The sequence below is a fragment of the Anneissia japonica genome, unplaced genomic scaffold, assembly GCF_011630105.1.
Source record: "Anneissia japonica isolate Jap-2015-1 unplaced genomic scaffold, ASM1163010v1 scaffold9291_len582782_cov165, whole genome shotgun sequence".
Taxonomy (NCBI): Eukaryota; Metazoa; Echinodermata; class Crinoidea; order Comatulida; family Comatulidae; genus Anneissia; species Anneissia japonica.
Genome location: NW_022710618.1, coordinates 441303 through 452006, shown reverse-complemented (window position 1 = coordinate 452006; position 10704 = coordinate 441303). Strand labels below are relative to the sequence as shown.

The 10704-nt window shown below is 31.6% G+C and overlaps 1 protein-coding gene across 2 annotated transcripts in view; it reads left to right on the top strand.

The window, feature by feature from the left end:
• Positions 1-1960: 1960 nt before the first annotated feature.
• LOC117107016 (plasma membrane calcium-transporting ATPase 3-like) overlaps positions 1961-10704 on the top strand; it is a 37014-nt gene continuing 28270 nt past the window's right edge. For both annotated transcript variants that reach the window (XM_033248529.1, XM_033248528.1), the window contains exons 1-2: positions 1961-2235; positions 4539-4756. In XM_033248529.1, the coding sequence (XP_033104420.1) occupies positions 4588-4756 (169 nt within the window). In that variant the 5' untranslated portion in view covers positions 1961-2235; positions 4539-4587. The remainder of the gene's footprint in view (positions 2236-4538; positions 4757-10704) is intronic.

Below are 10704 nucleotides of genomic sequence, written 5' to 3'. Positions count from 1 at the left end.
ATATATATGGGTTTATGATATGTTGATGGTCAACATTTGAATGATGTTTAGGTTGAAATAAATAATTAGGAGCAAAAAAGAGATATATATTTATTTATTCTATCTGTATGAAATTCTCTTCTCTTTCTGTGATAATACGGTAAAAGGGCGGATGTTGATGACGATAAGCAAATAAAAAAAAAGCTTGTGAATAACAGGTAGAAGAACCGGATGATAGAAATATTACCAACTGAAAGCAAAAGCTTGGTTTAAAAAGTAGGTGGTGTATGCGTTTCCCCAAACACAACCCGTTACGCTTTGCCCCGCCCCACAGGTATTGCTATAACTTCCACAAAATGACAGCGTAAAACATCTTTTTTTGTGTAGACATAGACATAGATAGGCCTACTTATTGTCAAGAAGAATGAGATACTTATTGTTTGCTCATTACAGTACATTGTTATTATAGTTATTATGATTATTTTTATTTTATTTTATTGTTATTGTTATTTGCTTTTTCTCAGTTGGCCTATATTATTTCCCTGTAAAGCGCATAGGGGCAATGTGCAATATGCGCCATATAAATATAACGTTATAATTATTATTGTTATTATTATAAGAAAATACATAAAATACTAAGTCGTATATAAAAAAACAACCGATAGGCCTATGTAGGCCTACAAATATTACAATTTATACGATTCAAAGTTGAATTTATTATTTATTTATTTATTTAATTTATTTTGTATTGCAATTTATATCATTCATTAACTAAGGTATAACAATATAAAATTGAAATTTAAGATAATCTCAAGTCACAATTAAGAAAAGGGGCAATATTTTATGATTGTTATAAAAAATATAATATAAAAATTGGAACTTAAACACGAAATGTACAGTGTCAAATTATTGATCAATAATTGCACAAAACAAAGCAGCAATTTTGTACAAATTAAAACGGCGAATTGCTGATGAAATAAAAGAGTTTTTAGATCTGTTTGACTAATGTATGAGGTACGGTACTAGTCTTCGAGAATTGCCATTAAATAAATGTTGAAGAGTGACCGTAGGTTTTTGACCGAGAAGGTGCAATTTAGTAAGGAAGGGAGAACTGTGTTGTTTGTCTGACGTACTGTTAACGCGTGAGAAAATTTGAATGGAGTAGGAAGTTCATCATTGTCAATATAAACGCATAAAATTTCGTAAGCATAGGCCTGGATCGAAAACAACTTGAAAAAGTAATATCTATAGGGGAGAAGTCCTCCAGAAATCCTGAGGGAACCGTCGTGCATGTAATTGGAAGACTCAGTTTCAAATTGATGCATTGTTTAGAAATAGAGCTGGTCACAATCCATCTATTTTAAACTCATAATTCTCTCGATGATGGAAAAATTAAAAGTATGTATTAATAAATAAATGAAAATATACCAATTGCAATTTTCCATTTCTATTGATGGCCCGGGCGGTATAGTTTTAAGAAATGCAATAGTTCGGGAAACATTATGAGGTTTTTCAATTGTAGGCCTATTCATAGTGAGGTCTAATCATTATCAATATTCTCTGTCTCGTATTTTTTATTTATTCTTTCTTTAAACTGCAGGCACTTTCAGAAACAAACCATATAGAAAGGTAACCAAATAAAAAAAAAAATGTAGTGTAAAAACAAAATTCAGTAAAACTTTTCTTCGAACGAAACTAATGTCATTTCTTTAAACTACTTTTTTTCGTTTGGAAATCCTCATTCAAATTTTTGTTTTTCTAATGTTTTTTTTTTTTTTTAACTTGAAAAATATGTCAATTTGGAGTAGAGTTATACAAAAATTATGAACTAATTTCTGAAGTCGATTGCGGTTCCAATCGAATACAGTAATGCCATGATCATTTTTGGAGGATGAAATACATCTTGATGTACACTTTTTTGTAGAGAACTAATTGCGCCACCAATGTTAATCATTAAGATTAAACGCGACCTCTCGCGCGGATTTGGGTGGGGAAACTTCTGAATAGTTTGTTTTTGGTTTTACGCGACACACTGGTGGCTGACTCATTTAGGAGGATAGTGTAAAGTGGGAATCATAAATGTTAACGATTGTATAGTTCACAGAATTTAATTCTAATGTTAAGAATTTAGAGGTTGTTAAACAGAACTCTTTGATGATTCGGTTCCTTTGATAACTCCAAGTATTTCTACTCGTCGTCGTTGTCGAGTTTAATCACATTCACACCTCTTCTTGGCTGCCTGGTCTTTCGTCTTCGGTAAGTGGAGCAGGCCTGCAGTAGGCTAGCCCAGGTCTAATGAAGGCCTAGGCTTACTCTAGAGGGATTCGGTGATTCTAGGGATTCTAGCGCCCAGGCCTTAATTATTACTACTACTACTACTAGCAGCCCTAGCTAGGGCCTAGGCCCTAGCTTCCTGCCCTCATCATTTTTTTTAAGGCCTAGGCCTATATAATTTATAGTTATATTAGGGGCATCCATAATTAATGTTCAGCATTTTCAAAATAGTACAAAACATACTCTTTTCTGTGACCCCTCTCTCCCCCTGAAAGAGTACACAATATAATGTTGATTTGTGTCATTTTGAGATCATTTTATGTTTTTCATAAGAGTACTTATGCCTACACTTTCAACCCACCTTTCAACCCCCCCCCCCCCCCCCCATAGGCCTTATTAGTTACTGTGGATACAGAAGTAGGTAGAAGCTGGTAATTTAAGTAGGTAAATTTTATATGTATTTATGTATTTATTCAACAATATTTTTAGAGGGTGGCACTAACAGCTATGCTGAATTGAAGAGGCCCTTTTTCACAACAATTCAAAAATACAGATATAAAATTCATCAACAGTGAATAAAATTATGAGAAAATTTTAAATATTGAGTTAAAATTATTAAAATGCAAAAAAAATTTTTTAAAATAAATAAAACTCACTTGCTAGCATCCGAAGAGATAAGACAAAAATGACTTTTGAAAATTGAATAAAAATAGAAAAAATATAATTTTGTAGATTTTTATTTTTCTTGTTGATTCCTAATATGTAACTATGATATATGTGCATCTCATCAATGTAGCTTTCATATTTTGGCACAACAAAATAAAAGATAACCAGAGCGTCTGAATTTCCAATACATTCGCATATAACTTTTCTTACTGCCTACCAGAGTAGGGTGCTGCAAGCGTTTCAGATAGGCAGTCAAAGTAAACATTGCAAGGGGTCCAGTATTCTCGAGAAGCCATTTTAGCCATCAATTTTACCAGTCAAAATACCTAACCAACCAGTAAAAATTGTGTGTTGGTAGAATAAAAAAAGCACTTATTAGGCCTATGTAGCTTAGGTTGGCCTTCTTTCAATAAATGAACATCATTCCAGTCCAGGCCTAGGCTATGATTATTGTTTTTTGAAGCCATTGCATTCCACAATACAGGTACCTCACGTTGCATGCACTAGCTGGCTTTATATGGACAAAGTTACCAGTAAAAATGTTTCAATTGGGCAAACACTGGGGTCTATTATTGAGACAAAATTTGAAATAACAAATTTACACTTTGTGAGAGTAATCTGCCCATTTTTAAAATAATTTGAAGATGTAATTTCAGGACTTTTTGTGTAAGAATCACACAGACCCTATTTTCAGTTTGGTAGTTTAGTAAAGGTTGTTGATAGTTTGTTAGTAACACCTGATGAAGCTGGCATTGAAAGCTCATGACTAATGAAATTATCTTTGAAGTTAGTCTTGGAGTGCTGCCTCATCATTACCTGTTCAATTTTGTAGTTTATAGTAAGTAACTACGATACATCATTCAAAGCATAAATTAGTTTAATTTTTGGGGTGATTATTGTTTACTAAATACAGGTCCCTTCTAATTAAAGACCACTTTTGGGACTGGGGTTTCCATTGTCTTTAGCAGCTTTGGTCTCATTAGAATAATAAAGATAAAAGGCATTTATTAATTTTGGACCATAGAATAGTGGTTTTTAATTGGAGGTGGTCCTTAATTGGAGGGAGACCAGTAGTGTAAATTGATACAAATTGTGTTACTAAGTGTAAGCTTACTTTACATGGAAATTTCCAGTCTATTTTTAGTAATAATTATTGATGAAAATGTCATGCAATATTTTAAGTCTGTGCAGTTTATATTGCAGAGAATTTACTTTTATGTTATGTATTGTATGCAATTATTAAAGCTAACGTCGATGATAAAAATGATAAATTTTACCATTTGCACTTTCGATTCTTAAATTTTATTTTTTAAGCAAACTTACTATTTTCAATGGTTTTTACAAAATAATGGCAACTGATTGATTTATTAATGAATTTGCTCTCAACATTTCTATTGTACATGTACAGGTATGTGTTTTTAGAGATCTTTTTAAACTTGTTTTTTTCCAAAATACCATAAATATTTGTTTAATCATTAAAATTCAATATTGATACAAATCTAACAATACAGTATAATTAATATATTTATAGTAGTTTTTAAATTAGTTATTTGCTTTAAATTAATAATTATTATTTTTGTTAAATAAGTAATATGAATATTTTTCCTCTTTATTCATAGAATATGGTGTCAGTCGCTTTACAAGCTCTAAAAGATTGAATAAGGGACAATGGCAGATGAATTTGATTTACCAACTCGCCCTGGGTTGACGTTAACTCTTGATGACCTGGCTAGTATTGTAGACAGAAGTGGCCCGGGAGAAGCCATAACATTTATTAAACAAAAGTATGGCAATCGTAAAGAACTGTTGAGGCTGTTACAAACACATGAAGATGATGGTAAGACTAACATGTTAATTTTGTTGATTTAAACATCAAACTAGAGAACAGTCACTCCACAGAGTGAATACTTTCGCCCAGAGCTTGCATAATGAATGATGGACGATTCCATTATTTTCTGCCATGTGTGTGAATACCGAACAGTACGGAGGCAGTGTATGATGGCGATTTGTACAGCACCAATATCCACAGCAGAATGCAATGTTCTGACTATCTGCTACTGTATGATGTTAACACCTACTGTATTGGGGAGTTTTCATAAGTTTGACCTAAGGCCTTTGACATTTTATTCCCAAAATGTGTCCTTGAATATTATGTACCATATGTATTACTAAATTATAGTTTAGGTTATCAGGGCATTAGTTTTTGCATTATTTTGCAAACAGACAGTAGTGAAAACATGACATTCTTTGCGAAGGTACAGTAATTAACGTTAATATATTATTGAGAGTATTTTAGATTTGGTCACAGGTGGACGTCATATGTAACATTAGTTTACTTCCTTGTTTTTTTTTTCTACTGTTGACATCAAGTTCTTTGCAGTTAAATTGTATTGTGCCTTAACCCAAGTAAGAATAGAATAATAAAAGCTTCTGTTTGGTTGAATACAATTAAAGTTAACAGCTCATAATTGTAAAAATACAATGATTTCAAAGAACATTCATTGAAAGTGAGTTAACAATAACAGCTGTGCATTCTTCAGCCTAGTTTTCAGAAGCACAGATTGGTGACAATTATCAATTTATGATCTCCAATAGAGGCACATTAATTCCTTCCTGTAATATATAAACACTATAATGCGGTAAAGAATGGACCAGTAGCAGGAAGTCACTAACTTATCTGTTATGTCCATCAGTAGCAATGTTGGGTGCATGAAGCATAGATATTAAGCTGGTTAGTAAAACACTGGACATGTAGTACTTTTTTAAATGACAATACACTATCTTTGTGCACTCAGTGCACTTGTTCAGTTCAGGTGAATGACGAAGTGCATTGTGTGCACAAAAGCTGTATTGATCACAGGCAGGACAACTTGTTATCATTTTAATTTAGTAAGCTAAAACTAGTCTTTAAAGTACATGTACTTCATGTCCAATGTTTTATTTACTATATCAGACTTGCACGGCTCATCTGTTTTTAGCTAAGCTAAGTCATCTTTTTTTTCAAGCTTAAACATAATATAATTATATTATTCTCACTTTGTCATTTTTTAATTGATAGTGTCGTTTACCTTAATTGATAGTGTTGTTTACCTAGTCCATCAGTTAGTATTAAAATTTCATTGTGTTTTTACCTTGAAAATGTTGACTTAAGATTAAGCTGTGTTTATCTACAGTACAGAAACTAAATGTGTAGTTCTGTTTAATTTTTTATTTGTTAACATTAAAATAAAATTTTGTTTTCTTTTTATTAAGAAAATAATTTTGCCAAAAACATCCAAGCTTAAACATAATATAATTATATTATTCTCACTTTGTCATTTTTTAATTGATAGTGTCGTTTACCTTATTGATAGTGTTGTTTACCTACAGGGTCCATCAGTTAGTATTAAAATTTCATTGTGTTTTTACCTTGAAAATGTTGACTTAAGATTAAGCTGTGTTTATCTACAGTACAGAAACTAAATATGTAGTTCTGTTTAATTTTTTATTTGTGAACATTAAAATAAAATTTTGTTTTCTTTTTATTAAGAAAATAATTTTGCCAAAAACATCCAAAAGGAGGAGAAAATAAAAATAAAATTGTAGTAGTAGTGAGATAGTTAGGAAGAAACGTACATGTCTTCTTTTTGGAGATTTCAATGCAGCGGTGGGTGTAATAAAATTAAAGGAGAACTTCTAATTTTTAAAAATTAAATTGCCATTTTTTCATAGTGGTGGGTGCGTTAATTGGCCAAAAATGAAATTTGGGGCCATTTTTAACACAAACATAAGAAAGGTCACAGTTGGGAATAAGAAAATAACATTGGCAGTTGCAGTGATGACATCACAGTTGAATTTATAATACTTATTAATAGACATATCTGCACCACACCTTCTTCTTAATAACCTGCCCTTACCTTTAATATTACTGGTTTTGCTCTTTCACCTTCATTGTTCATAAGTTGCCAGGTGTTGGTATTCAAACATCAATAATAATTGACCTTGTAGTAATAACCTTGCAAGCTGAATTTAAGAATATAGAACACCATATATTCATTCACGGTTTTATTAATATTTGTATACCTGAATAAATGACATGAATAAACGAAGGAATGAATGAATGCATGAATGAATATTTAGACATTGTTGAATACTTAAAACATGTAAATTATTTGAGATACTGTATAGTAAGCTTTTTTTTTTAAAATAAAAATGAACATTGAATAAAATCTGTTTGTCTTTGAAACAAATCAATAATTCAGTGTACGTTTTAGATAAATTTTGTAATCATTATTTGTTTATGTCGCAGATTGAGCTTCAATGAAACCTTGAATGGACCTTTCCGCTAAGCCCCGCCCCTTGGATATTGTTGCCAAGGTCCCAAAAAGCGACAGGGTTAAAACATACACGGACAACATGCGTGCTTGTTAGACATGCGTGTATTCCCGGTACTGTTCTGTTCTTCAGTTGTTAAGGGGAGATATTTTTTATATCTTCTTTATTTTAATTACAACCTCTGCTGCCTTGAAAATCTCCAAAGATAAGATATGTATATTTCTTCCTAATTATATATAAAGTTGAAGCATTTAACCATCCTATTTTACATTCACCAATAAAATTTTATATTTATTTTCTCCTCCGTCTGGATGATTTTGGCAAAACTATTTGCTAAGTCATAAACAGGATGTAGGATTGCTTTATGGGAGGGCCATTAGGCTACAGTAGGTTTACAAATACCAATGTATTCCCTTTCTAATGCCTGCATAGTGTGTGCTTTTGTACAGTACTCTTTATATCAAGAGACACTGACAGACTATTTAGTGTTTAGTCATACCACCCATTTTTATGAGTTGTAAAATTTTGTCAGTTTATTTCATTCCATTTTTCATTTATTTCATTGGCACAAACGGCCCAAAGGTTGCGTCAGCAACAGTGCGCCATAACACCACAAGTGGTGCCCACAACCTTTGGAACAAAGAACAGTACAGAAAAATTACAAAACAATTATTTACAACATAACCATAAAATTGTAGGGAAATTTAAAATCAGTAAAAAACAAAAAGAATCATGAAAGGCCAATACCAAACAATTAAAAATTATCGTTCATTCCGTAAGTATTGTCTAAGTTTCAAATAAAAGAATTGTACGAACAAATAACAGCATCATCTTTAATATCGGAGGGCAATGAAGCAAACTGAATTGGAAAGTTGTTAACAGATGAAAATTTAAAAGCATTTGTATAATATACCGGATGAGTAAAAGTTAAAGTATATAAACGTCGGGGGTTAACATGAATATGATTACTAACGCTACTGCAATGTGTTATCTTATGGAAACAACGAAAAATAAATGAGATCAGAATAATATATCGTCTGTCCCGAAGAGGAAGCCAATTGAGAGTAATAAGTCGTTCGTTATAATTAATGGGACCACAGTGACGCCAAAGAATTCTCCTAGAGACTCTCTGTTGTACTTTTTCAAGACGATTACGTGATCTTGACAATGAGGACTCCATACAGGTAGTCCATACTCCAAGATCGGTAAAACAAGGGATTTGTAAAGATGAGACATGGCATCAGGTGAACAATTTGCAGCAACCGAAAAAATTAAACCAACCATTCGGTTAGCACGTTTGATAACATTATCAATGTGACTCTTCCAATTAAGATTACTATCGATATATACACCTAAATGTTTGTGGGTATCAACAAAATTGATATTCTCACCATTCAGTAAAAATACTGACCTTGCAAAGTCACGTTTTCTAGTTATGTACATTAGCTTAGATTTTTTAACATTGAATTTCATTTTGTTTTTCATTACAAAGAATTGCTGATAATTTAAACAAAAAAATTACATATGAATTTCATTTTCTACATTAATCAAAAATATATTAAATTTTACTATTTTATTTTATTAATACTTGGCCTAGCAAATATCAAATTATGAATGGTAATACTGTATTCTTTCTTTCGACCTCCTTTTCATGTTTTAGTGTAAAGAGTTGTATAATGGCCTGAATAATGTTATTTAATAGTAATTTAATTATTTTTAACCATCAAGCAATATAGGTAGAATATCAACAAAACATAGAATGTAGACAAACATTATTTAATTTGTTTGGGTCATCAAATAAGAACATACGATACTGCATGAATATTTCTGTGTAATGTTTTAGTATTCGTCATAAAATACTACATGTATTGTACTGGTATTAAAATCTCCAGACAACATGCTCTATCAAAATTAATAATGCTGCATTATTATTTATAGTTACAAAACTACTGTGCATTTAAGGAGAATATGCTTGTCTGTGCATTATTTTTTTGTAATCATCTATATTATAATTATGCTTATTTAAAAGCCTGAAATCATTATAGACAACCGAGGGCCTAATTAAACGTCTCGGATTTGAAACCTACCCTGTATAAAAAGCTGTAACAACATAGATCGTCCCGATCGAGCAAATAAATATCAATCCATATTTCAACAGATTAATGGGGGAAAGATAATGGGTTTTACGGATGTTTTCAACTGCCACGTGTCGTTTTTTTATACAAAATGGTGTTTACGTATTTCCGCATTTCGTTTGTGGTTTTATATGGAAGGCCAAAAGAGCAACATTCGTTGTTAATTTGTGTGGTTTTATAGTAATGGAACGTTAAAAATTAAAATTTTAAACACAGTAGATTTTTGTCAAGCACAGTCAGTTTTTCTGGTATATTGTAGATATATATATAAAATATATATATTGAAAATCATGTTAATTTTAGTTTTTTATGTTCCAAGGGAAATTGTGGAGAGAATACAAGATATTTCCTTGTATACCAATTAACAATACTGATGTTTCATATCATTTTACTGTTTGTTTTCTAAATATTCTTATGTTATGAAAATTGATATGAAACTGATTCAAAAACCATGCAACCTATTTTTATTTAGTGGTCATATTGTTCTTTTTTAAATCAAAACTAATTGCGACATTCACATGCTAGAGGGTAAGCATGGGAAGTGAGCACACCCTCTAGTTTATTGTAAGGCCCAATAAAAAAATTATTAGTTTATCACCTGCGGACGCATGCCTTCTATGGTGCTAAAAAATTTTAGAAAAAAAAAAAATTTGAAAAATTTTTTTTTTCAAGAAAAAAAGATAGAAGGTGTCCTACACCACAAAATCTGAAGGTTACATGTGCTGTACTTCCAAAGATATTAGCATACGAAAATCAAAGTTAATTTCACAGTGCACTAATTTGTGCCATGCTCCCTTTTACATCAAAATATATATATATATATATATATATATATATATAGATTAAAAGGCAAAATACTGGAAAACAACAATGCTGTGGGAAACAATGGCTGGATCTCAGTAGAGATACAAAAATGATAAGCAACAGCTAAAAAAGTAAACGTAAGTAAACAGCCAGAAATAGAACCAGAGCTTTCGGACAACACTAGTCCTGTCTCTTATACACATCTAGATGTGTATAAGAGACAGACACTAGTCCTTCCTCAGTGGCGAGTGAGTGAGGGTTGAAAAAGCCAGATAGTATAAAGTGAGAATTTCATGCAAGCATGATTAGAAACAATAGGCTAGGCTAGGTGGGATTAGAATAAACAGTCTGAACAATAAAACAGGAAGGCCAAAACTAAACATTAGAGGCGTGCCTCAATAAATAAGCCAAATGATTTATCCAGAAGAATTTGGAATGCCATAGGTTTAATTTAGTGTACTGGGAGAACGTTCCTAATATTGAGTCCAAATGGTGTGGTGGTTTTAAGTAAAAGTTCCCAGTGATTCTCTCT